The sequence below is a fragment of the Neophocaena asiaeorientalis genome, unplaced genomic scaffold, assembly GCF_003031525.2.
Source record: "Neophocaena asiaeorientalis asiaeorientalis breed wild unplaced genomic scaffold, Neophocaena_asiaeorientalis_V1.1 scaffold406, whole genome shotgun sequence".
NCBI classification, from domain to species: Eukaryota; Metazoa; Chordata; class Mammalia; order Artiodactyla; family Phocoenidae; genus Neophocaena; species Neophocaena asiaeorientalis.
This window is the reverse complement of record NW_020173381.1, coordinates 434,557-461,631: the sequence shown is the minus strand read 5'-3', so window position 1 is coordinate 461,631 and position 27,075 is coordinate 434,557. Positions and strand designations below refer to the sequence as shown.

Genomic DNA, 27,075 nt, shown 5'->3' with positions numbered 1-27,075 from the left:
GAAATAGCAAAGGACATAAACAGAAGATATACATACTACAAATATATGAAAAAATGTTGTAACACACAAATAATCCACAAAATACAAAATTCTAAATAATGAAATTAGTGAAGATGAAAAACGCACTGATACTCTCAATGAAGATCTGATGTGGTGATGCATATATATTTCTATACTGCTGATCAGAGGGTAAATTTTTTTCCTGGAAAGCTCTTTAGTAATATGTATCGAGTCTTTTAAATATTCATATCTTCTAAATGAATTAAAGGAGCAGCAGCAGCAAACTGAGGAACAATACAGGTTTAAGTTGAGTACCCCAACAGGTGGCAGCCCTTCTCTGGACTTGGGGAGCTGCTTCCCTGCTGGCTCAGTTTCCTCATTCACGAAATGGAGAGAATTAATAGTACTAATCTCACAATACATGCAAGTCACTTAGCATAGTATCTGGCATCCTCTAAGTGATGAGTAAATGTTAGCTGTTATTAAATTTGTATACATATGCATATGTATATATGAAAAATTCATAATTTTGACCATTTCACCTTCTAGGAATTTATCTTAAGGAAAAATTCAGGAATTCAGAAAAGACTGATATACAAGGATATGCAGAAGGAAAAACCATGGAAACAACATCAATACCTAGCAATAGGAGAATAATTAAATGAATTATAGTATATTCAAATGATGCTGGAGCATTATACAATCATTTTTAAAAGACTGTGTTTTTGAAGACAGTCTAATGATACAGAAAAATTGCTAACAACGGAAAAAAAAGCAGGGCATAAAACTGACTCTATAGTAGGATTAAATTTCGAAAAATAATTTATATATATTTTGTACATAGGTATTTAAGAAAAAGGTCAATTAAAATATTGACCCATCAAAATATTAAGAATGTTTATCTCTGCACACTGGGATCGAGTTATTTTTTCCTTGTAATATTTATTATTCAGTATTGTATACATTTTTATAATTAATAGAGTTATTCCCATTATCATGTAATTTGAAAGGAAAATAGCATATGTATATTTTGATCATTTGCTTAAGTATGTGAATGTGCTTCCCTAAGTACTCATTTTACTGCCATATTCAATGTAGGACATTTGGAAAACAAATTATAAAGACAAACATTTCATTTTGGTTTATTCTTTCCAGTCTTTCTTTTATGTATGAAGAAATTTTCTCCTCTCTAACAAATCCTACTCTCTACTATGCAACAAGCCCATTGGGAGCAGGGTCTATGCCTCATTTATCTGTGTATTCCTACAGTGCCTAATTCACTTGTATGCACGTTGTAGTCACTCACTAATTTATAGGTCGAATCATAATAAGAAAAGAGTCTGAAATGCTTCCACTATAAGATATAAATGATTGCTAAATCTTAAAGTGTTACCACTCCCCAGGATATTTGCATTTAAGTCATCAAATTTTTCCCAATCAAGATATATTAGGATCTGGTGCACAACAGGGGTTGTTCTAGGTACTGTAGGGGATATACAGAGGTTGTTCCTCCCCTTTAAATGCTTGTAATCTACACTAGTCGTGGAGTGGATTAGGAAGGCAGAAGAAGCAAAAAGAGAACCACATCCATTGAGGTATCATTATGTTAGACACTGTGCTAGGCAATTTACTAACATGGAATTCTTACAACAAACCTTTAAGGCAGAATTTTCATTCACTTTTTTTTTTTTTTTTTTTTTGCGGTACGCGGGCCTCTCCCGTTGCGGAGCACAGGCTCCGGACGCGCAGGCCCAGCGGCCATGGCCCACGGGCCCAGCCGCTCCGCGGCACGTGGGATCCTCCCGGACCGGGGCACGAACCCGCGTCCCCTGCATCAGCAGGCGGACTCTCCACCACTGCGCCACCAGGAAAGCCCTCATTCACATTTTATAAATGTGGAAATGGAGGCTCAGATAAATGACTTATCCAAGTTCACAGAGTTAGTGGTAGAGCTGGGATTGAAACCATGGACCTTCAGGGTCTAATGCCAGACTGTTCTCTCTTTCTTAATGAACACTGCCTCTTAAAAAGGTGTGTGTGTGTGTGTGTGTGTGTGTGTGTGTGTGTGCGTGTGCGTGCACGTGCACGCGCACACTGTGTAATTACAGTGCTCGGCAGTGGCAGTATCAGGTAAGTGCCCTGTTTACGATGCAAAATATTATACAGAGAGGCAGTAGAGCAATGGATAAGAACCTGGGCTCTGGAAATGACTGCCCAGGTTTGAATTCTGTCTCTCCACTTACTAGCATATATACTCTTGGGCAAGTTACTTAACTTCCCTGTGCCTCAGTGTCCCATCCATAAAATAGGAACTCATATCTAGCTCACAGTGTTGCTGTTAAGATGAAATTAGTTAATACAAGTCAAGGAAAGTGTCTAGCACTTAGTAAATCATCAATAAATATTGGTTCCTATCACAGGAAATCAGAGGAGGGAGAAATCATATCCAGCTGGCAGTGGATCAGGGAAGGCAAAGGAGGTGACATTGAAGAAAAGGCTGAATGCTAATGAAGAGTGATAGAGCAGGGAAAGGGAATGTAGGGGAGGTAGGAAATCTCAGGTTGGATGGGACCATGAGTGGACAGGAGATGAGGGGTGGCAGTGGGAATTACTGGAAGATAAACCTCTGAAGAGAGGCAGAGGTCAAAATGTGGAGGCCCTTAAATGCCAATTTTAAAATTCTGGAGTTAACCACTGGGCAATGGGAGCCATGAAAGGTTTTGGAGGAAGAGGAAGATAAAGCCTTCTTTGGCAGCAATCAAGCTGGACAACTTTGCAGATTTATCCTCGAGTGTTACCAAGTGCAGAAACCACCAACTCTGAGGACTAATGTTTTGACTGAGGGAAAGGAAAAGGAGAGAGAAGGGGAGAGGTTGGAAAAGGGGGGTGAATAATTAAAGGACTATACAGATAAAAAGCACTCCTGGTGCGAAGTGATAGAACCGTCTTCCTTAATTCCTCATTGCAGAGGCAGCCCAGGGACTGAACTCGAAGCGTAACCTACCTTTTCCCCCGTTTAAGACTTGAAGTTTCCACCTCAGTTTAGGACTTCATTTAATATCGAGACTGTGCTTTTGGCCAGCGCGGAGCAAGCGTAGGGCATTAGGACCCAGCGATTGTTGTAGTGAGAGAGGTTGAATCTCGGTCTCTCAATTTTTCCCTCGAGCTCCCCTGCTCTCCCTTTGTCATTCTAGCTGCCTGCTGCCTCCGCAGCGTCCCTCCAGCTCTCTCTGTGCTAAGTGCCTGCGCCTTAGACAGGGTGCGCAAAGCAGCAGTGTTAGTCGGGACCTGCCTTGGTGACCCCATGGCATCCCCTAGAACCGTAACCGTCGTGGCACTCTCAGTGGCCCTGGGACTCTTCTTTGTTTTCATGGGGACTATCAAGTTGACCCCCAGGCTCAGCAAGGATGCCTACAGTGAGATGGTAAGTGAAGCAAACGGGTGATGAGGAGCGCACCCCCAAGGGATGGCGAGTACCTCTCCCCTTCTTTCCTTCCCGGTCCACGGTCCCAGCCCTTTCACCCCTACCCCCACCCCGGACCCTCCCTTCTCCCCAACAACTTTGCAGCTGGGAAGGAGCAGCTGGATGAGAGCGATTTTATTTGCAGGCTATGCCGGGAGCAACTGTTTTGGAGCCACTGAATGCCAGTTGGGGGAGGGGTTGCCCAGTGAGTACCCCCACCCCCAAGTAAACCGGAGGGCTGAGACCTGCGTAACACCTGTCATTGGCAGGAGCCCTCCCCTCCTTCCAGCACACCCAAAGTCCCGGCAGCCAGTCTGCAAGTCTGATTCCTTCCCTTGGAGCTAAGAGTTTAGCAAGCTGGAGAGTTTATTTATCTTGCGGAAGAACAAAAGGCAAGGAGGAAAGAGGGGCGGGGAAGGTATTCCTCATCCCTGGCGGAGAGCCGATGGTGTTCCCCTAGCCGCCTGGGCGTGTGTCTATATCCTTGAGACAAAGCCGACTTGACCCAAATAAAGGTCACAGAGAGCCTGCTTCTTCCCCTTCTCTCAAGGGAGGGCTGGATGTTTTGTTTTATTTTGTTTTGTATATGGGCTAATCTGCAAAGTCTGCTTTTCCTCTCCTGCAAAATAGTCCTTAATCCCCACCTTGTCTCCCGTGGATGCCCAGGGCCAGGCCCTCTGCAGGTTTTCCCCTCCGCAGAGTTAGAATCACCTGAAGGTGAATGGCCAAAACATCTCCTCTGCAACCTGGGGGCTGGGCTGCTCTCCACAGTTGGGTGTGAAGAGGACTTGTTCCTATGCTGTGGAGTACGAGGTGATGGCAGGGGATGTTTCCAGCACTTCCGCTCTCGCTTCTCCCCCTGTCACTTTGCCTCTTCATTTCCCTGCCCCAGCTGAAGAGAACCTGCTTCTCATTGCTTTTGCCAGGCTGCCAGTAATGGGAGGGAGCCCATTAATGGGTTCTCAAGGTCAAGAAGGAAAAGAGCTTAGGGGAGGAACAGGAGAGAGAGAAGAAAGACAAGAGGGATTCCCCATTAGGGCTAACGCAAGGAGGAATAGACCCACACGTTGACAGTTGACAGGAATAAATAGCTCTCCTGGAGCTCACTGCGGAGCCTTCCAGAGGCCCTCAACGTGAGCTGCAAGTGGATGGAGTCTGGCAAATTGTAGACGCTCAGAAATGTTTGCAGGCAGCTCTGGCTTCTGTCTCAGGGTTTGAGCTGGTGTTTCCCATGTCTCTCTCACCACAGGATCACCTTCGTGTCGGGGAGGGTGGCTGGGACTCAGGGGCCAAGGTCTAGCCCCAGTTGCAAATCCTAATGTGTTTCTCCTTCCCCCTTTCCCTCCTCCCAGAACATTTGACCAGATGGAATTGAAATCAGGTCAAAATGAGTATCCAAGGCAGCCTGCATTGGGAAGGGGAGGGGAAGTGGGGTAGCAGAAGCCACCAAAGGCAGAGGGAAAGGGTGGAGGGGAATTGCCACTATATTTTTGTCTTGGCAGCAGTAGTTTGGCGTTAGATTATAAATAAATGCATATGCTCTTTTCTTTCCTTTTCATATATGCATACATTTATATGTTTATGTGTGTGTGCCTTGGATATATTTAAACTTTCCCTTGCCTTAGGGACATAGTACCCTTCTTCAGTATACTCCCTGTCTCCCTATATCCTGCTCAGCTGCTTTAGAGGCCTCCCAAGCTGCACCCTAAGTACAGTGTTAGGTTTTGCAGGCAATCCAACTAAGATGGAGTCACCGGGAAGCTTCCTATCAGCTTGGCAGGAGCTCATGAGGAGGACCAGCCACAAATGGGTTTGCAGTAGGTTTCTTCCTAGGGCGTGGAGCTGTCTATTACAGTTTAATGAAAGGCAGAAGAAATATATGAAGATTCCATATCATACAAAGGAACATATTTAAATAGGTATAATCTAATACAGCAGTACAGAACCATTGTGTGTGTGTATGTATGCACAATTCCGTGCTTCTGTGCTCAGGGGCATCTGGAGGCAATGGAAGAACTATATCTAGCTGGGAGGTAAACTTCACAGTAGCATGAAGCTTGAGGAGGATTTTCAGACCGCCGTTTTCCAGGGTCCCCTCCTGCATTGAGCATTGGGCCCCAGGCTAGAGATGGCTTTCTGGCATAGGGCCCACTGCATAGTGCCTGGGCCGGCCCAGCTTTATTGTTGAATCCATAGGGAGTGGGGACAATTCAGTTCTAGTACAAAGAAGTTGCTCAGTTTATATTTGTTGAGTGGCTGGGTGAATGAATGAGTCATTGTAGCATTGTCTTGGCTTGTCACCACCCTTCAGATTTCTCTGGTTGGCTCTTGATGATGCAGTTCAGAAGCCATTTATTGCCCAACCAGAGATCAGCTGGAATGACTCTCTGGGATTTTCTGTTTTGCATTTAGGAGTGATTCCTCTGCATTGATGGAGTTAGTCATGTATTGACTGCACTGGCTTTTTGTATAAAATCTCAAGGTGTTGTTGTTGCTCTTGTTGTTTATTCTTTAAAACATCTCTGTGAGGTAGATTTATTTTTTAAAGTTATGCTTATTTTTCTGATGGATAAACTGAAACAGAGCAAGTTTAACGACTTATCCAAGATCCTAGGGTAAGCTGCTGTTGGAGCAGAGGTTAGAAACCAAGTCTGTGACTCAGTATTCCCAGTAGAGGAGTCATTAATGGTTACAACTGCTTTTTTGGATGTCAGAACTTACAACCGATTCTTGAAAATATCTGGCACATTTTTTCTCCTTTTTTGGTACCAGTTTAACTGCCCCAATCCCATATTTTGGGGTTTCATTTTACTTCGAAACCAATTTTTCAAATTTAGAATTTTTTTTTTTTTGCTTTTCTGTCAACTATTTTTTCTTGTTCTAAAGCCATTAGTGTTATGCTTAGGTATTATCCCCTGCATAGAAAATCACTGCTAAAAACCAGACAGACAAATGACTATGAACTTCTTTCCTGTCTCTACTGGAGAAGCCAGGAAAGGTTAGTGGAAGGAGTACAGACTTTGAGTCATGTAGGTTTGGGTTCAAGACCTGACACTCTTAGTGTCTGTCTCAGTTTCCTCATCTGTAAAATGAGGATAACAACCTACCACAGGAAGTTGTTGTAAATATTAACTGACATTACGTATGGAAGCATCTAGTACAGTGTATGAATATGGTAGGTGTCCAAGAAATGCTCTGGGTCGAGGTGATGATAATTGATTCTGTTTTACGCAGTGGTTTCCTGACTAATTCAAATGGCCAGTTTAAGGGATTGAAATCAGGCATGTAAAAGAGCAAGATGCTATTTCCTTATGCCATGGTGAACAGACCTCTATGCAGTCAGCTAATATAGAAAACTCCACACTTGCTGCTGGGTAATACACAGTGGATCCCATGCAGAATTTCCGGATGCCTCTCTTGAATAGCCTGTTTGGTATGTGTCACTCCATACCTCCTCCCAATTTAGCAAGTGTCATTATAGAGTACTCTAAATCCCACGTGAATTCAACACGACTGACCACTCCCCTGACTAAATGCCTTCATTAATTCACTTGAAATTGTGAGACAGCACTTACAAATGCTGCTAAGCAGTTTAACATATGAATGGTTGACTTGCTCTAAATTTGGTATTCAGCTCTTTGTGACAGTGGTTCTATCCTGTAAGCACAAAGGGCCACAAATGGAATAGTAAGAAAACACCACAAATCCTGTCACATTGAAGCTAAAGGATTTTGACCATGAGGAAGAGAGGGCAAGTCTCTGACAGGGCAGGTCTCTGCCACTTCTTTGCATCCCCTTATAGGGAAGGTTTGTTGTGGATTTGGATGGTTTGCTTATTTATAGTTAAATGCCCTCTGGTATTTCCCCAGGGTTTGTGTAGCCCTAGGAAAATACTCCAGATAGGTTTGGGCAGTTTATTTAATGTCCATAGGTGATCTTTTATACTTCCAATCACACTATTTAATTGCTTTCCAACTACATAATAGTTGGAATGATAAGGTAATAATACTAAGATAATAATAATAAGATAGTAATTTACTGATGCTTAGACTGTTCTCTGAGGTGGTACAGTACGTTTATTCCCTCAGAGAGGCAACTGACCCTGAGATGTGAAATGACTTTGCTTAGTTCACACAGCTAGCCATCCTAAGCTAAACTACATTGACATTTGTGCCAGGGAGCTTGTAGCCTCTCAATGGCCAACAGCTGTGCTTGTTTCAGAGCGACTTTTGACTGACAGTGGAAGTCAGACCCTTCTCCCCTTAGATGCAATCTGGGAGGGATCCACCTTGGTTAGTAGGACCAGGTTTGCCAGCTTCCTTTTTAGGTGGGCATTATATGACAGTGGAAGGTAGAACTGCTTAAAAGGTGTTTTTCATTCACATGGATATTTGGCAATTAAGCATGTGATGGTTTATTATTGCATTTAAGAAATGATCTATGATTCACATATGGCTATTTTTCCTACAGAGATTCAGGAAAATCATACTTGAAACAGTAAATTTTGCAGCACTTATGTAGCCTTTATGATCTAAGATATCAACCAGGCTGAGATTTTTAGCCAAAATATATTTTTGTCAGTGTCCTCTTTTGCTTTCATATACTTTTTTCCCTGTAAATTGTATTGAAGTATAACATACATACTGAAATGTGCACCTAAGTGTATACAGCTTGAGGAATTTTCAGAATCCCCCTGTGTAACCAGCACCCATATCAAGAAGCAGAACATGACCAGCATCCTAGAAACCTCCCTCCTGGCCCCTTCCGATTACTACCTCCCCAAGGGTAAATCCCAACTCCAACAATATAAGTTAGTTTCACCTGTCTTTGAACTTTATATAAATGGAATTATACAGTATATTAGCTAATTTTTTTTCTTTTACCTAACTAGCATAAGTGAACTAAAGTAAACCAGTTGTGAGCTGCTCAAGTTTAATGTAATTAATATGAGATCATGGCCCCTGGGGTGTTGTGAAGAATAAATGATAAAAAGAAAAAAGGTATAACTAAAGAAAGGCTCCATATGCTTTTGACTCATGTCTGAATCATATAGTCTCATACTATAAAAACGGACCTGCTTGAATCATTGCTATTATCATTAAAAGAATTACTGTGGCTTGCAAACATATGGATTTCTAATTGTGTGGTTCATTAATGATAAAATATGTGTGTGTGGCCCTTGGTTGATGCTATGACGTTATGATTCTTTGACCAAATCTCCAAAGTGCTCATTTAATTTACAAAAGGGGAAACTGAGGTAATAAAATACTTAGTAATTTTCTGCAAGCAATTTAGGGGCAAAACTAAAATTGGAATTTAGCTTGTCTTAGCCCAAGGATATTGCTAGATGACTGCCTTTGATTAAAGGGGTTTGAAACATTTGACTAAACCCTTCTGTCTCCTGCTTCCTTCCCCTATAAGGAAACTATGGTTTCAGGGTCTGGGTCATGGCAATGAAAAAGAAACAGACATAACAAAGTGAGCTTCCAGAGCCTTTTGGGAGAGTGACTCAGTCAACTCCCTTTATTCTTACTGTCAGAACAATTAAAGTCGTTAGACATCTAATTACTATAGCCTTAAGACACATGACCCTTCTGTTGTTGGAATTGAGGTGGCCCAGACCAAGTATTGTTGCTACTGGCAATAGTAGGATACTTTTGATGTCTCTATCCTACTCCACAGGAGAAAGAATAAAGGGCTTCCTAGACTGTCAAAACCTCATCCAAGCTTAGTCCCATCTCTAACAAGTTAAACATTCCCTGTCTGGAGTCATGGAGAATAGATGCTATCTGTACCTACTCAGCTTTGAACTAAAGATTTGATGAAATGGCTTATCCACATGCAGTTTCCTCTTGAGAAAAGAAGGAAAGAGGCAACTGCTGCATAAAAATATCTACAGCTGCAGTTTAAGAGGTTAGATAAACAACTGAAAAAGTAATATGTAGTTAGAGCAAATGCAGAGAACAATGATCACTGAAGTCATAGGAACTTGATTTAGAGACCTGAAATTTGGCCTACAGATTTCACTATAGTATAGATAAAAATATATTCCTAAATGATGGGTGGTTAGCCCTAGGCAAAAAAGGAATGTTTCCAGAAGCCATTCAGTCAGCATCTGGAAATCTTGGCTGTGCACTGGCTGTAAGAAACTCATCCTGCTTCCTGTGTTCATTATGTCAGAAGGTTACACTTAGGATTTAGGAACTGCCTCTTGGGGAGCTTTGTGTTGCTAATTTTAAAAGGTCCTAGCTTAAAAGTGTTAAGGAAAACTCTTGGGTCTAGATTTCTTTCCCTTATGTCCCCCTGCTACCATCACCAGAGTGTTGAGGGAGAGAGAGTGGGCAGGTGACATCTAGGTTAATAGTGAGGAAACTGCCAGATGCCCTAATCCTCGGCTCAGCTCTGCTCCACATGGATCTAGCTCAGTTCAGCCCAGGGTTTTACTCTGCCTACTGTCAACTTCTCTCCTAATTTCTCTCTGAAAATCCCTGATTTAACCTAAAATGGGAAGAGGGAGGAAGAACGACTGATACTTTGTGTTTCACTATATGCTCAGGAACAGGTTAGGGACTAGAGGTGAATAAAGGTAAATAAAGACAGGATCTGACAGGGCTAGGATTCGGAAGAGGTGTGAGGCAGTGTTCTGCAAGTGCAGAATCAGATCCTGCCTCTATTTAAAGTTGTGATATTTTATTTGTTGTGGATATTATTTACCTTAATCAATGAGTGTTTTGGCGCCTTCTTAAATTTTACACTCAGGGGACATAGGCTTACTTTATCTTAGTCCCAGCCCTGCTCAGGAAAATGAGGCTCAGAGAGGGCAAATAATTTGCCCAGGGACATCAACTAGAAAATGACAGATATGGGATTTGAAGCCAAGCCTATTTGAATCCAAATCCATTCTTTTTTTTTACTAAACCACTGGTCTTGAAACAGTACTCATAAAGGACTATCTTGTGCTACTCATGATAATTAATCCATGAAATAAAGGTGCATTCACTAGAGAAATGACTTAACATTTGTTCCAAACTAGAGTGTGTGAACACTATTCTAAGCACCAGATGCTCCTGACAGGTCAGCTTGGCTTTCTGCCTGATTCTTGTAATACTTGTCTTGCATCTGGTGCTTTTAACTATTCTCTTCTTAAAATTTTTGGCCCCTCTGACCCCATCTCTCCTGGTTTTCCTCCTACTTTTCTGACCACACTTGCTTCTGTTTATTTTGTGGATTCTCTTCCTCCTCCCATTTTTAAATGTCTGTCACACATTTTCCCACTGTATACATTCTACCTGGGCATACTGATAACTGTCAATTCTGTATCTTTACCCCAGACCTCTATTATTGAGCTGCCTACTAGACATCTCCACTTAGGTGTCTTAGAGATACTTCAACTAAAAAACTCCAAATTGAGTTCCTCATTCCTTCCTGCCCCATCCCCCTCTTCTTCTGGATGCATTCTTGACTTCTCCGTTTCCCTCAGTGTCCACATCCAATGAGACATCAATTCCTGTTGATTGTGCATTCAAAGTATCCTTGAGTCTCTCCCCTTCCCTCTATCCTTACTGTCATTACTCTAGTCCAGTTCTCTCACCTGATCTCCTGGCTTCCAGGCATACCCCTTCCAATCCATCCTCCATGCTACTTCCAGAGGGACCTTCCTTAAAAGCAAATTATGTTGTTCCCCTGGCTTATAGGATAAAGTCCAGCTCCACAACGTAACAGTCCATGATCTGATTCATATCTGTCTTCTCTGTCTCACCCTTTCCCCCTTCCTCCCCCAACCTATGCTGAGCTGGGGCAGTGTTCGAAACACACCAGTCTATTTTGTGCTTCAGGGCCTTTGCTCATCCAGCTTCCTCTGCCCTCGATGCCCTTCCCTTATTGATCTTGCAAACATCTGCTCTTCTTTTAAGATTCCACTCTAGCTTTTCTCAGTCCCCATCTAGGGAGATTTGACCACTCTGGTGTGCCTCCACTGTACCTACTACATAGTTTATTTCAGCACCCATAACACTTTATTGCACTTATGTACTTCCATAGCTTTTCTTCTCATAAACTCAAACTTCAGGAAGGCAGGGCTTTTGAATGATTGATGTCTGTATCCGGAGTACCGAGTACAATGCCTAGCACAGGAGGCACTTAATAAATATTGAATGAATTAACGGATACTTCATGAAAACAAAGTAGTGGGCAAAACCAGAAAGACACTTGATAAAATTTCATCAATTTACTACAAAATGAGGATTGGGTCAATCTGAATAATGAAAAATATGATTATCTATTACTCTAAGGTCAGTATAATTCTATTACTTTGTAGTATATCCAGTGCCTCCCTTCTCTGTTCCATGATACCTGCCTTTGGGCTACAATTAGACCTTATACAGTACTCTATTATATACCACTAACCATGCTGCTTTATAATGTTGTTTATGCATCTGTTTCCCCCCACTACACTGAGAGCTTCTTGACCCTATCCATCTCTATATCTCCATCACATAATCCATAATAGGTATTCAATAAATGTTTATTGAATTAAAATTAATGAACTTGAACCAGGCTAATCAAAGTAGTGTCTTGTAAAATCCTAGGGACTTATCTCAATGATCATAAGAACGATTTTTGTCTTACCATATCTTAAAGATATATAAGGGGCTAACATTTGCATACATTTAAATTTTTCTGTTTGCTTAGCACACACTTTTTTTATTTTTACAGATTCCACAAATGTAAACTCCAACTCAGCTCTTTTTTGAATTAACACAGATTCCAAATTAGGGAAGTCCAAATTAGGCTTTACCGCCTTGTCTCATTTTTGTTGGTATTCATATGCATCTGGGTTTGGACAAGGTAGGCACTAGAAAATGTGGATATGGCTAATCAGTACCAGTTTTTATGGGCCCAGTGAATTTTCTTTTAAATTCTTAATGTTGTTTATGATTTATGATCAGAAAAAATTTTTTTAAATAAAAGGTGCTTCCACTGCAGGGGGCATGGGTTTGATTCCTGACTGGGGAACTAAGATCCCGCATCCCGCCCACATGGTGTGGGCCCCCCCCAAAAAAATTTTTTTTTAAACTATAAAGCCAAATTCTCTTACCTTTGGTGCTGTTACTAAGGTTTAAATCACAGGGATCTTAACAGATTGCTTGCTTTTTTCCTTAATTACAAGGCTTTTATTTAGGGGGCACAGTAAAAAAAGACTATGACACGCTTGGCTGGTGTGGAAAGGGAATGGTGGGGAAGAAGGACCTTGCTTGTGTTTTCTTCATTCTAATGTTAAAACCATGGTTAATGCAGCGATTTCCTTATGGTATTCCACTCTAGAAACGTGCTTACAAGAGCTATGTCCGAGCCCTCCCTCTGCTGAAGAAAATGGGGATCAATTCCATTCTCCTCCGCAAAAGCATTGGTGCTCTTGAGGTGGCCTGTGGCATTGTCATGACCCTTGTGCCTGGGCGTCCCAAAGATGTGGCCAACTTCTTCCTACTTTTGCTGGTGTTGGCTGTGCTCTTCTTCCACCAGCTAGTCGGTGATCCTCTCAAACGCTACGCCCATGCCCTGGTGTTCGGCATCCTGCTCACCTGCCGCCTACTGATTGCCCGAAAGCCCGAAGACCGGTCCTCTGAGAAGAAATCCTCGCTGCCAGGGAATGCGGGGAGTACCGGCAATGCGGGAAATACCGAGGAGCAGCCGTCCTTATATGAGAAGGCCCCTCAGGGCAAAATGAAATTGTCGTAGGAAAGCGGAAGTGCAAAAAAGTGGACCTTCCAGGCAGTTGCCTCCATGACACCCAGGAAGATGTCAGTGTGTGTTTTTCATTTGATTTATTTATCTTGGGGGAAAAGGGACAAATATAACCTACAAATTAATGGCCCTATTGGCTTGTGTACACCTATACCCTAAAATGACCTCCCCACATAGATGTATGTGCACCACCTTTAATCACTCTGGGGCAACTCTCACATCTTGCTGCATGTACATGTATATGGCTAACTATTGAAGTGTATTTGTGAGATGGACTCCAGCAAGCATGTGACTGTGAGATTAAGTGTGGGAAAATGTTACTTACTGTGTGTGTGTGTTTGCGTGTTTGCACACACGTGCGAAGGAGAAGGCTCTGATCTTGAACTAATCCTGCATAGGTATCCTTCCCTTTATCGGCCGATTCTAGTGAAGGCAGAATAAAATAAATCTCCTATAAAGAGAATGCTACTTCTTGGTATAAAACAAACTATGTATTCCCATGGGATGGAGGAATCCCTCACTAGATTAAGCTGAAAACTTAAACCTACCACTTTAGGAAAAATTTTCTTCAATTTGAGACACTGAGTTACATGTAAAATGAATTAACTTCTACGTTAACAGTTGTTTAAATTGTAAATACTCCATAGTGAGTTTAATTAAAATAAGGGAAATGTGCAGTCAATAGATAATCTAATTCTTCAAGTGATAAAATTGGAAGTCTCACCTTGCCTTTGTCAGAGCCCAACCTACTAAGCTCCTTTACTCACACTTGGAAACTGAAACAGTAAACTTTATATCGGACATCTTTTTTGGATTTTCTTAAGCCAAACGCTGCCTCACTTCCACTATTCTCAGCAGCTAACGAGGATTTGGCAGCTGCTCCACTGTTGTGGTTGAGGGAGCGAGGATTAGTCCCGTTAGAGGTCTGTGAATCTCAAACTAGCTGTTCTCTTAAATCATCTGAAATTTGACAGAGGAGCCGTATCCAGTGTTTCTCTGCCAAACAGATTCACTATTCCTATTGAATTTTCACTGAGCTTTGCTAGTGTAAGCAGAGATCCAAGTTACCCCCACAGCTGTCTCCTCTACACCTCTTTATCATTCCAGTGAGTTGAGTTTAGCTGGGGGAAGGACATTTTTTTTTTTTTTTTTTTTTTTTTTTGCGGTATGCGGGCCTCTCACTGTTGTGGCCTCTCCCGTTGCGGGGCACAGGCTCCGGACGCGCAGGCCCAGCGGCCATGGCTCACGGGCCCAGCCGCTCCGCGGCATGTGGGATCTTCCCGGTCCGGGGCACGAACCCGCGTCCCCTGCATCGGCAGGCGCACTCTCAACCACTGCGCCACCAGGGAAGCCCGGGAAGGGCATTTGATATAGGTTAGTTGGATTGAGCAGTATGAAAATTTGCTTTCTTCATTACGTACTGCTGCTTCTCCTTGTTAGATGTGCTTTGATGGTTTTAATATTATTGTGCCAGGGATAGGGAAAGGGGTGGGAGTGTTGTGTGTGGGGGGAGTACAAATTACTGTATTTTCTTCGATATCATTGTTCTTGTTGATTGATACCTCTGTCTTATTTCTCTCATTCTTTCAAAATAAAAATTTTTGAAGTTTGGAGGAAATGGTCTGGACAAATAATGAAAATCTGGAAAGAAAGGGTCATGTCATGGGATTCAGGTTGTCTTATTTTTGAGTGGATGAGGGAGGAGAATAAAGAGAAGTGGGAGTACAATAACTTAATATACTAATGAGGTTACTAACTTTCCAATCTCATTTAAGTTTCCTCACACTTCTGTGATGTCAGCACATAAGACAGAAAGCCACAAAATTAGATCTCAATACAGTTCCCAGGTTTGGGGAGTTCTGCTTTATTAGGTGATGCCAAGGGAAAGTAGAAGAATGGTTTCAGAAATAATTGCAGGTATATTAAGTAAAGATGAGCCAGTGTCTCACTATATATGCATCCACAAACTGGCACAAATTCCAGTGCCACAGACCTGTCACATTAGGCAAGTTATTTTACCACTCAGGGTCCCAATTTCATTTACAAAAATAAGGGGATTGAAGGCTTAAAATTCTTTCCAATTTACATTTGAGTATGAAATGATTATTAAAAATGACTCGAGAAATTTTCAGTTTTACTAGATAGGAAGATCAGCTATCATAGTAAATATTGAACACTCAGTTCTCATGCATGATTAAATATGATTTCTTGAAGGTACTTTGAAAACAATGTAAGATGTGGTAAATAATCATTTTTTGCTGTAGTCTTTCCCAAATACATCAACTTAGTCTGATTCTTCATCTCTCCCCAAGATTGCAAAGTTTCCTCCCACCCTTCTATTTTTTTTTTTTTTTTTTTGCGGTACGCGGGCCTTTCACTGTTGTGGCCTCTCCCGTTGCGGAGCACAGGCTCCGGACGCGCAGGCTCAGCTGCCGTGGCTCACGGGCCCAGCCGCTCCGCGGCTGGGATCTTCCCGGACCGGGGCACGAAGCCATGTCCCCTGCATTGGCAGGATTCTCAACCACTGCGCCACCAGGGAAGCCCCCTCCCACACTTTTGCCTATAGTTTATGGGTATATTTTGGCCTCAAAAAAATCAGTGAGAGTCATTAAATTTTTATCTTTCTTCTCCAGTTCCTACTCTAGTAAGAGATTAAACTAGGGACTAAGTTCAGGTCTCAGACTAAGCCCTTGCTGCTGTTTTAGCCAGTTTCTTTAAGGTCCATCGATTCCTCAAAGTTAGGAATCTTTACTTGTTGACTGGCCGGCTACCTACAAGATGCCACATCTGGCTCAGGACATACGTTTCCAGCATACTCTAGAAGGTATGCGTGCCCATCCTCGGTAAAAGGAGGGCAAATTCAGCCGCCGTCCTTTCCTCCCACCTCCTAGCGACAGCTTCAGAGGTGTCAGACCCTTTAACCTAATTCTCTTGCCCAACATGGGAGAAGCAGCCTTTATTGAGAAGTTTGCAGTTTCATATTTTCCTACAGATTCAAAGCCCGACATTTGGGGTCAATCTGAGCAAATGGATCACTGTAATTGGTCTTGTTAAACTCAAGAACCGAGACACTAATTGTTCCGTTTTAGGCACAGTGACGAATGGGAACAATATTAGAACAGTGGGAACATCAGCCAATCGGCTGATTTCAGCAGCAACTGCCCGCTAGCCGGGCGTACCCGGGCCTGGCGGGTGTGGCCGGCGGCTCTGCGGAATTGCGTTTGCGTCAGCGTGGGCGCGCGCGCCGCCTCGCGCCATTGAGCTGTGACCCAACCAATCAGGCTTCAGTAGAGCGCGCGGCTCCGCCCTGAAGCCCCCTGTGTCGCCTCGGAAGCGCATGCGCGGGGCGGAGCCCGCTCTTTTGAATCCGGGAGGTGACGTTTGGACTCCAGAGGCTTTGGGACTGAGGAGTATTTTAGGTGAGGTGCTTTTAAACACCGGGCAAAGTGGGATCCCCGAGGCCGAAGGGAATCAATCTCCTGACTTCTGAGTAAGACTGTCCTACAAGGTGTCGGGTTTTCCTCCAGAACGGGAATCTGCCCAATGGGTCAGTTGTCGCGGCCAAGTTCGGTCCCTGCTGGGGCAGGCTGTGAAAGGGGGTCCTTGGGGAGCGATGGGACGGTTCCACTGGAAAGGGCCAGAAGCTGCTCGCCCGCCCTTCTTTCGTAGGACCCAAAAAAACAACTCGGAACCTGGAACCTCTCGGTGGGTTAGGCATGCATATTGCTCTTCTGCTCCTGCCTCATCTGTTCTAGGGAAGTGGGGTTGAGTGTCATTACGACCATTCCCTTAGTTTTTCCTATTTGAAGCCCAAAACTTAGAAGTCATTCTGGCTTCCTCTCTTTCTTTTTCCCTACATCTAATTCCTTTATTACGGCCTTGCCCAGTCTCCTTCCAAAACATTTCACAAATACCATCATTTTCTACCTTTCCTACCATTTACACCTTAGGCCAGGTTCAGATTGCAGTCATATCTCTTCTGGACTTTTGCTAGACCCTTTTAATTGTCTATTTCCACTCCTGCACCCCTAACATTCTATTCTTCGGACTGCAGCTAAAATGATCTTAAAACATAAATCAGATGGTATCACTCCCCTCTGTAACAGTCTTCCCTTCCCTCATAGTTGCCTATGACACTTAAAAACCAAATTCCTTGTTCTGGCTTACAAGCCCCAATATAGCAGTCGCTGTCTGTCTTTTTGACTTCGTCTCCTACTACTCTGTACCTCTTTCATGCTACTACCCCCACCGACCCTTGCCTCTTACTGGTGTTGTTGCTGTTTCTTTAACACACAGAGCTCTTGCTTTAAGGTCTTAGCATGTCTCGTTCTTTCCTCTCCATGAAATACCCTTCCACCAGCTCTTAACATGGTTGGTTCCTCCTGGCATTCAAATCTCAGCTTACAGGTCACATCAGAGAGGCATTCTCTGAACACTTATTCCAAAGTAGCTTCTCATCCCCACCTCTTTTCTATGACATCACTGTATATTATGTTCACTATTATTTACTTATTTATTGACTCTCTCACAGCTCCTCTTCACTCCACCCCCATAAGTTTCATGAGAGCACAGACCTTGACTGTTTTGTTATTTTATCCCTGGTGAGTAGAATTGTGCGTGGCATATATTGTAGATGATGCTCAGTAATTATTTATTGAATAAGTGAATTATGTTCTGAAAATGCTTAGTTTGGCCACCAGTTTGTCTTTAACTTAGCACTGACAAAGCAGGCAGCATTAAAGATTAAAAGCAAAATCAAGGCAGGGTGGAGAAAAATAGGAGTGGAGAAAGTAACATTGAGTTCATGAGATGGATTAGTTTTGGACTCACTTATGTGATATAGCCCTTTTAAGAGAATTTGTTATGTTGCCTGTACTCTTACTGTTTTTTTCCCCTCACAAGGCCAGCTAGTGAATGTTACCTTGGAGAGTCATTTCTGTTCCTATTTAGGTCAAGGGATTTTTGAGAAAGTTAACCTATAGATTTTGTTGCCTGGATTGCTGTCAGTTTTTTTATTGTGTACTTGTATGCTAGGTCCTCTGTACTAAATGTGGGAATACAGGCATGTGTGATCCCTGTCGTTGTGGAGTAAAAAGGGAGGGACAGTTTGGCTGGTTAATGGTAACTTGACACTTGTTTCTGTATAGAACACCTGCAGTAATGTCACTTCAAAGGAAAGTTAAGAACTCTCAGGCACGAAAGAGGACTTCACAAGGTAGTAATAGCTATCAGACTAGACTCTCAGCCTGGAAAGTAACAGAGGACCTAAGTGACTCAAAGAGCATCTCGAAACATGGACAAAACAATCCAGTGGAAGATTATGAACATGCTGATGATCAAGCAGAAGGCGCTCTGCAAATAGCACTGACATACTTTGAGAAAGGTAAGACAGATTGTTTTCCTTATGTTAAGTCCTATTCCTTTAAAAATATCAGACTTTTTTTCTTAAGGATTTTTAAAGGAAAGCATACTTTTGCTCATTTGTGATTTTTGTTTATTTAATGGACATTTATTGAGCACTTACTACGTATCAATATGCTAGGTACTAGGGATATAGCAACAAAGCATGTTCCTGGCAGAGTGGTTTCCAAACTGTTACACATTGGGATTTCCCGAGAATCTTTAAAACCCACTGGTACCTGGCATCCACTCTTAGACTTTCTGATTTTATTGGTATGGGATACAAGCTGGGCATTGGGATTTTTTAACGGCTCCTTAGGTGATTCCAATGTGCAGCAAAGTTTGGGAACCACTGCCCTAGTTTTTGAAACAGCTTAGTCTAAGTTCAGTGCTTTTAGTTAGTTTAGAGCAGAGAAGCCAGGGCAGGATTCAGTTTTCCTGCTTTGCTGTGAAGTATTCAAGGGTTTTAAAGGCTTTGAAGGGTTTTTAGGAAGACATCTTTTACGTAAAGCTATTCCTTTGAAGAATCCTAATTTGTAACTGTTGAGGCTGAGGAGTGAGAGAGTTTTAAAATCCTCACTATTTAATACTGTTCCTCTTCCAGGTCCCATTAAAACTTCACAGAGTAAAGATAAAACCTTGGAGAAACACTTGAAAACTGTGGAAAATGTGGCATGGAAGAATGGCTTAGCTCCAGAAGGAATCGACATTCTATTAAATGTGGCACTCAGTGGCAAATTTGGTATGTCAAGGGGGTAAATTTTTCAGTTTGCTATTTGTTTTGCCTTTCAGACTTTGAATTAGATTGTTGATTGGAATCAGCTGCAGTTAAAGAACTATATATTTTTCCTATTCTCTTCATAAAACCAATCTGATAAGATTATATCAATAAGATGGGCCTTTCTTGTGTTCAGACTACCTTATGAACTAAAAGTTTCTATGTGCATATGCTGAAAATGGCTAGTTATCACATATCTTTACAAATAAAACGGGCCTCTCACTGTTGTGGCCTCTTCCGTTGCGGAGCTACAGGCTCCGGATGCACAGGCTCAGCGGCCATGGCTCACGGGCCCAGCCGCTCTGCGGCATGTGGGATCCTCCCGGACCGGGGCACAAACCCACGTCCCCTGCATCAGGTGGACTCTCAACCACTGCGCCACCAGGGAAGCCCCAATAAAATGGATTCTTGTCACCAAATACATGGGAGCCATTTTTAGTATTTCTCTTAGGAAGGATAGATAATAATTTAAATAGTGTTGCCAGAAGGCACATTAAGAGATCAGTTGGTCTATTTTATTGCCTTTAGGTTCACTTATCTATGGCAAGTCCCTGTTGATACTGTCTCCATTCCAGTCTCTGTGGCCTTAATAGTCAAGATGCTTTTTCTTTTGTGCCAATGCTTCCTTTTCTGTTCTAAGTTCATTTGTAATGGCAGTGGGGAGAGATTCTTAGAAAGAAATAATATCTGTCTATTATTCTTTTTACTTGAGAAGAACCTTTTTACCTACCCTCACCCAAATTTAGACTTAGAGAGTATTTTAGCCCTTGAACATTCTCATTTTAAAGGTGAGGAAACTGAAGCCCAGAGTGGTTAAAGAGACTTGCTTAATCTCAGAGCTAGAACTGGGGAACTCAGATCTCCTAACTCCCCTTCTAGTGTTTATGCTGCACCACACTGCTACTGGGTTTTCTCCTTTTTTTTTTTTAAATTAAGACAACTATCAAAATTGAATACTTTATATACCATTTTCTAGCCCTTGCATATTGGGTTCCTTTGTGCATACCCTATCATGTTTGCAGGTGTGTGTGTCTGAGAGAGAGAGACAACACATTACTAGCCAAATTCAGTATATGACTTCCAGGAATTTTAGTTCTCTATATTTAAAAAAAAATTTATTTATTTATTTTTGTCTGTGTTGGGTCTTTGTTGCTGTGTGCAGGCTTTTCTCTAGTTGCGGTGAGTGGGGGCTACTCTTCGTTGCGGTGCACGGGCTTCTCATTGCAGTGGCTTCTCTTGTTGTGGAGCACGGGCTCTAGGTGCATGGGCTTCAGTAGTTGTGGCACGCGGGCTCAGTAGTTGTGGCTCATGGGCTCTAGAGCGGAGGCTCAATAGTTGTGGTGCATGGGCTTCGTTGCTCCACAGCATGTGGGATCTTCCTGGACCAGGGCTCAAACCCATGTCCCCTGCATTGGCAGGCGGGTTCTTAACCACTGTGCCACCAGGGAAGTCCCTAGTTCTCTATTTTTACCTGATTAGTTCTCTTTGTTTTCCTACAAAGTTAAATTTGACCTAATAAAATTGGTCTTCTTCTAAGTGGTTTCAAATTGGTTTTGACAAATTTCTAGGAATTCATATTTAACTGATTAGTGTTTATCGAGAACAATTCTATCTATCCCTTCTCCCCTTAAAACATGTATAGAATGTACAGATGTTTTCTATTTTGGAATTTCTCTTTTCTTTTTTGATATCTCAGAAATTAATGTTTAGAAGGTTTTTGTGATGTTTGCCAGGTCTTATTGCAAATGCATGCATGTTTCAAAATGCATGCCTCAGAGTTAGAAACTTGTATGTAACAATTTAAAAAATAATCTCTGGCTTTCTAGTCTAATTTCATTTTTCTGTTGAGCTGGAATTTGGTGACATTATATGTAGCCTCATTAATTGCTTTTCTCCTTTTAGTTATTTCTGTGATATCCACCATCACTACCAGATCTTTATATGTAGCTCTTTTGCTAAGTTGAAATACATATTGAGGGGCAGGTGTGCTAGAAATGTCATAATTAGGTACAAAGGGACTTTGGACTCTTTAGTAATTGAAAAGTCACTGGGAAGTAAGAATAGAGTCTATATTGAATTCTCCCTTTGAATTTGGTACATGTGTAAAGTGTTAGCGGTCAGACTGTTGTAAACTTTACAAGGGTTGGGGGATGGGAGTAGGGGAGAAGAGAGGAGTAAAAACAAGATACCATGAGACTGGAAAGCAGAGATTTTTATTCTTGTGATTCATTACCTGCCATCACTGCTTCCTTTCTTCTCCACAGAATGATGGGGTAGGAATTGATGAGATATATTGTTGAAGTTATGTAGGATATATAAATCTAGAGATCTGATGTACAACATGATGACTATAGTTAGTAATATTGTATAGAATACTGGAAATTTGCAAGAGAATAGATTTCATGTGCTCTTACCACACACAAAGAATGGTAACTATGTGAGGAGATAAAATGTTAATTAACTTGACTGTAGTAGTCATTTTATTATATATAGGTATATAGTATCTGCCGGGTGTTGGTTCCAGGACCCCCTGCGGATACCAAAATCCTAGGATGCTCAAATCCCTTGATAAAATGGCGTAATATTTGCATATAACCTACACACATCCTCCTATATACTTTAAATCATCTCTAGATTACTTATAATACCTAATACAATGTAAACACTATGTAAATAGTTGTAAATACAATGTAAATGCCATGTGAATAGTTGTCTTGTGTGGCTAATTCAAGTTTTGCTTTTTGGAACTTTCTGGAATTTTTTTTTAAACGAATATTTTCTGTCTGTGGTTGGTTGAATCCACAGGTGCATCTTATCCATATCCATATGGATATGGAGGGCTGATTATATCATATCATCATGTTGTGCATCTTAAATATATACAGTTTTTATTAAAAAAATAAGAGGTCTACACTAGTAGGAAAAGAAAAGATGTATAAGATGTTTCTGAGAATGCTACTTGCAGGCGAAGTTAAGAACAGTGTTATCTTGGTGAATGGATGTGATCACCATGCTATAATGCATGTAAGACAGCGTTTAAAGACCTGTATGTTTCTAAGAATGCTACTTGTGGGAGAAATTGAGAATAGTGTTATACTGAATGGATGTGATTACCATGCTATAATACCTGTAAAACAGTGGTTAAAGACACATGTATCCAAGATATTGTTGAGGCTTCTACTTGCATGAGAAGTTGAGAACACTGTTTTTTCCAGTGAATGGTTTGTGATCACCACTGTATAATGCAAATAAAACAATGTTTAAATACAAAAAGAAATTGATGATATATATGTATATTTAATTATTGAAGCCTTAATAAGCAGAAGTTGACATAGGGTATACACAAAACTACTTGCAAACTCACTTCTATTAGCAGATGGGAGGATAGCATAGAAGCCAAGAGAATATGATGGAAAGATTGGACCAATATAGAATGATATTACTACCAGCTAATAGTATAGTTGTTTGATTCTGCTATCCTTCCCACTTTTGGGGGGGGAATGGAGACTAGAAATATACCTATTTATTCTTAAATGTAGCAGCTCATGCAAGATATCTTAGAGTAGCTTTAAATAAATCAGAATCTATTATGCCATTTTAAAAAGTCCTTGAAATTTTCCTAGGAGTAAAAGACTTCTTTTGAGGTGTAATTCACGTACCATAAAATTCACCCTTTTGAAGCATACAATTCAGGGTTGTTGTTTTTTTTTAGCATATTCATAGAGTTGTGCAACCATCACCACTATCTAATTTCCAAACATTTTCATCATGCCAAGAAGAAATCCTGTACTTATCCTCCCTTGTTAGATAAAAATATTAGAACCAAAGAATTTGCTTTATAGTTTATATTAAAAGTTAAAGATACATTTTTGTTTCAAACTATGTTTTATAATGATGATAAGATATATTGAATATTATTTTATTGCCTTCAATGTGAAGTGAACTTTTTAGGACTAAGAGTTAATAATAGTAAGGAAACAGTCAAGATCCCAAAATGTAGTTTGATTTAGAGTTTGTCTGCTTTCCAGGGAGTGCTGTAAACACTCGGATATTCAAGTGTATGATTCCAGCAACTCTAATATCAGAAGATTCTGTGATTACGGCGGTCTCTTGGCTTTGTGTTGGCAAGTGTTCTGGTAGCACCAAGGTAATCTTTTTAAACACTTTGATGATAAGTCCTTCAGAACTACTTAAGGGCTGGCAAGGAAGAGCCACTTAAGGAGTAATGGCAGTGGCCTTTTGTGCAAAGCCTGTAGTTTTGGAACAATGTAGCTTGATGCAAGGAGTCTGTTCAAACAGAAATTTTTACTGAGAGATGAAATTTATTATCCTTCTTTGTGCTAGAGGCTTCTAAAATAGCCCTGAGGGGGAAATTAAGCTCTCTCCTCTGCAAGTTATATTTCTCTAAAGATAAGCATTTTGTCTCTCAATAGGTACTTTTTTATCGTTGGCTGGTTGCAATGTTTGACTTCATTGATCACAAGGAGCAAATTAACTTGCTCTATGGCTTCTTTTTTGCTTCATTGCAAGATGATGCACTGGTAAGTACAAACTGGACAGCATCATGCATCGATCAAACGGTACGCGCTTGTATATCGATGCACCACATGTGCTTCAAAGTGCCACACCACTTTCCTTACTTATTTTAAAATATATGAAACACATAGAAAAGTATAAAGAGTAACATAAAAAACATCTTTACACCTGTCTCTCAGATTAACAAATAAAATTTTTAATGCATTTGCTTTATATCTTTTTTAAGGAAATAATTGTAACAGATAGAATTGAGTTCACATGGGAGTCTCTTTGCTGATCTAGAGCAATGATTGCCATCTTTTCCCTTTTAAACCACTTCAACAGGGTCCTTTGAGTCACTTATTGTACAGTTTGTTTTTTTGTTATTGAGCTTCATGAGCTGCTTGTAAATTTTGGAGATTAATCCTTTGTCAGTTGCTTCATTTGCAAATATTTTCTCCCATTCTGAGGGGTTGTCTTTTGGTCTTGTTTATGGTTTCCAGTTTCTTGATTAATACTGTGAAAACCTCATCAGAATTAATGAGGAGAGGATTACTTTTCATGAGATGCCAATGGGCTGAATTTGATTAAATAGCATAATTATTCCCATTGAAAACGTTAATAACTCTAAGAAATCAATCTACTGTCCACATGGAAGACTTTCAAGGACCATCAGTAGTTCACAGACCATGTGAACCATTCATCTAACTGAATTCCTCTTGCTTCTGGAAAGGGAATTCATTCATTGATTTCATTTTTTAAAAATTGACTGTGTTCATTGTATTGATCGAGGCAATGTAGAAGATTCAAAGTTTAGCAGAGAGTTTCCATATTCCAGGGGTTTATAATCCAGTTGGAGGACTAAGGAAAGCAGATAAAGTTAAATAATGTATAAATTAAATTATCAAATACAGTATATGTTAACACGAGGATAATAATTGCTGTGATATTCCCAGGAAGGAAAGAACACTGTAAACCAGAGTGATTAGAAAAAGCATCATAAAGTATGTAGGCATTGAGCTAGGCCGTGAAGGTTGAGTAGGATTTGAGATTTGATGTTTGATATGACAGGAATATTTCAAGCAAAATTGTGAACTGTGTAAATTGTATTTCAGGAGACCTTAAATAGATCAGATTGACTTAATTACAATTGGTGTCAAGCAGTGGTGGGTGGTAAGGCTGAAAAAGTTGGGTGAGGAAAAATTGTAGAGGTCTTTAAATGTGATGGTAAGGAATTTGAACTTTATCCTATATCCAGTGGGGAAATCACTGAAAAACTTGGGGCAGAACATGTTGAAAGCAACACTGTAGGAAGTTGTATCTAGTAGTGCCAAACATTATGAATTATGATGGAGGCTAGAGTCAGGAAGACTAATTAGGAGACTAACTTGATGATGACATCCTAAACTAGCAGTTCTCAGATACACTCTGTGGACCCCTTGAGGTTCCCTGAGAACCTTTCAGGAGGTCTCAGTGGTTCAAGTTATCTTTATAGCAATATCAAGATGTTATTAGCTATTTTCACTGTGTTGACATTTGTACTGATGGTGGATAAAACTGCTGGTGCCTTAGCACAAATAAGGGCAGTGGGGCCAGACTGTACTAGTGGTCATTGTGTTCTTCACTGCAGTAAAAAACAAAAATGCTAGTTTCACTTAGTACTGTCCCAAATGAAGCAGTAAAAATTACTTCATTAATTATATTAAACTTCAACCTGTGAGACACATCTTTAATATTATGTTTGATGAAATGGGAAGTACAAATAAATCCCTTCTGCATACTAAAGTACAACAGTTGTCCTGAGGAAAAGCACTTGTGTGATTGAGTTGTGAGCTAAACCAGCTGCTTTTTTCACAGAATACCATTTTTACTTCAAAGAGTGACTGACATATAAACTGTGGTTATTCAGACTTGGGTATTTGGCAGATGTTTTCTTGAAAATGCACAAAGTGAGCTGGTCATTTCAAAGAAAACAACTGACACTGTTTTTTGCCAGTGATAAAATTTGAGCTTTTAAGCGAAAATTACAAGTTTGGAAAATTTGTATCTGCCACTGTGAACTTGACAGCTTCCCAATACTTAAAAGACTTTCCTGATGAGGATGGTAGCAATATTAATGAATGTGATTTTTAGATATTGTATAATGAAATGTGTCAATATTTGGAAGCTTGGTATAGCTAATTTCCAAATTATCAAGTATGATATGAAATTATGCATGGGTAAAAGAGCCATCCAAAGTGCAAGATATATCAATGAATTTTAATGGAACAGAGTACAAAGATGGTTCATTGATAAGATTTCAGATTCCACATTGCAGCTGTTCCCTAAGAGGCTATCACTTACCAAGTTTTAGTGAAGTATCAAAGACTAATATCCACGATTTTCTGAAAAGGCTATTAAAATATTACTTTCTTCTCCAACTACATATCTGTGTGAGGCTGGCTTTTCTTCATGTACTTCAATCAGAACAACATATTGTAACGGATTTAATGCAGAAGCAGAGAATCCAGCTGTATTCTATTAAGTCAGAAACATTAAAGAAATTTGTAGAAATGTAAAACTGTGTCACTCTAAGTCATTTTTGGGGAAAATATAGTTATTTTTCATAAAATATTTCATTTATTGTTAGCATGTGATGGGCTTATTTTTATTTTTATTTTTTGCAGTACGCAGGCCTCTCACCGCTGTGGCCTCTCCCGCTGCGGAGCACAGGCTCCGGACGCACAGGCTCAGCGGCCATGGCTCACGGGCCCAGCCGCTCCGCGGCACGTGGGATCCTCCCGGACCGGGGCACGAACCCGTGTCCCTTGCATCGGCAGGCGGACTCTCAACCACTGCGCCACCAGGGAAGCCCTGGGCTTATTTTTTAAATGAGTTAGTAAACATTTAAAAATTTCCGAGTTTTAGTTTCTAATATGGTAAATATCAACAGATATAAAACCAGATAAACAAAAGCTCTTTGGGGTCCTCTAATTTTTAAGAATGTAAAGAGTCCCAAGACCAAAAAGTTTGAGAATCACTATCCTAGACTAAGGGGAATAAAAAATTGAAAGGACAAATTTTAGGGGAAATTGTAAAGGAAGAATTGACTTGCTACCTATATTGGATTAAGGGAAGGGTCAAGAGATAAAGATCCAAGTTTTTAAGGCAGCATGACTCAGAATGATGGTACCTT

The 27,075-nt window shown here is 40.9% G+C and overlaps 2 protein-coding genes across 2 annotated transcripts in view; both read left to right on the top strand.

Annotated features, from left to right (window-relative positions):
* The first annotated feature begins 3,276 nt into the window (after nt 1–3,276).
* On the top strand, nt 3,277–14,335 carry TMEM35A (transmembrane protein 35A). The gene is made up of 2 exons (XM_024746539.1): nt 3,277–3,424; nt 12,788–14,335. The coding sequence occupies exons 1-2, from the start codon at nt 3,305–3,307 to the stop codon at nt 13,199–13,201; spliced, it is 534 nt and encodes a 177-aa protein (XP_024602307.1). The 5' UTR covers nt 3,277–3,304; the 3' UTR covers nt 13,202–14,335.
* Nucleotides 14,336–16,565: 2,230 nt separating this feature from the next.
* Nucleotides 16,566–27,075, top strand: part of CENPI (centromere protein I) — a 41,148-nt gene continuing 30,638 nt past the window's right edge. The window contains exons 1-6 of the mRNA XM_024746532.1: nt 16,566–16,626; nt 17,739–17,808; nt 18,355–18,590; nt 19,212–19,349; nt 23,414–23,532; nt 23,819–23,926. Of these exons, the coding sequence (XP_024602300.1) occupies nt 18,368–18,590; nt 19,212–19,349; nt 23,414–23,532; nt 23,819–23,926 (588 nt within the window). The 5' untranslated portion in view covers nt 16,566–16,626; nt 17,739–17,808; nt 18,355–18,367. The remainder of the gene's footprint in view (nt 16,627–17,738; nt 17,809–18,354; nt 18,591–19,211; nt 19,350–23,413; nt 23,533–23,818; nt 23,927–27,075) is intronic.

Bases quoted from the DNA above. Each gene is read 5' to 3' on its own strand.
- TMEM35A (XM_024746539.1), top strand. From the start codon at position 3,305: ATGGCATCCCCTAGAACCGTAACCGTCGTGGCACTCTCAGTGGCCCTG. The intron at 3,425-12,787 runs GTAAGTGAAGCA...ATTCCACTCTAG, and splicing joins AGGATGCCTACAGTGAGATG to AAACGTGCTTACAAGAGCTA.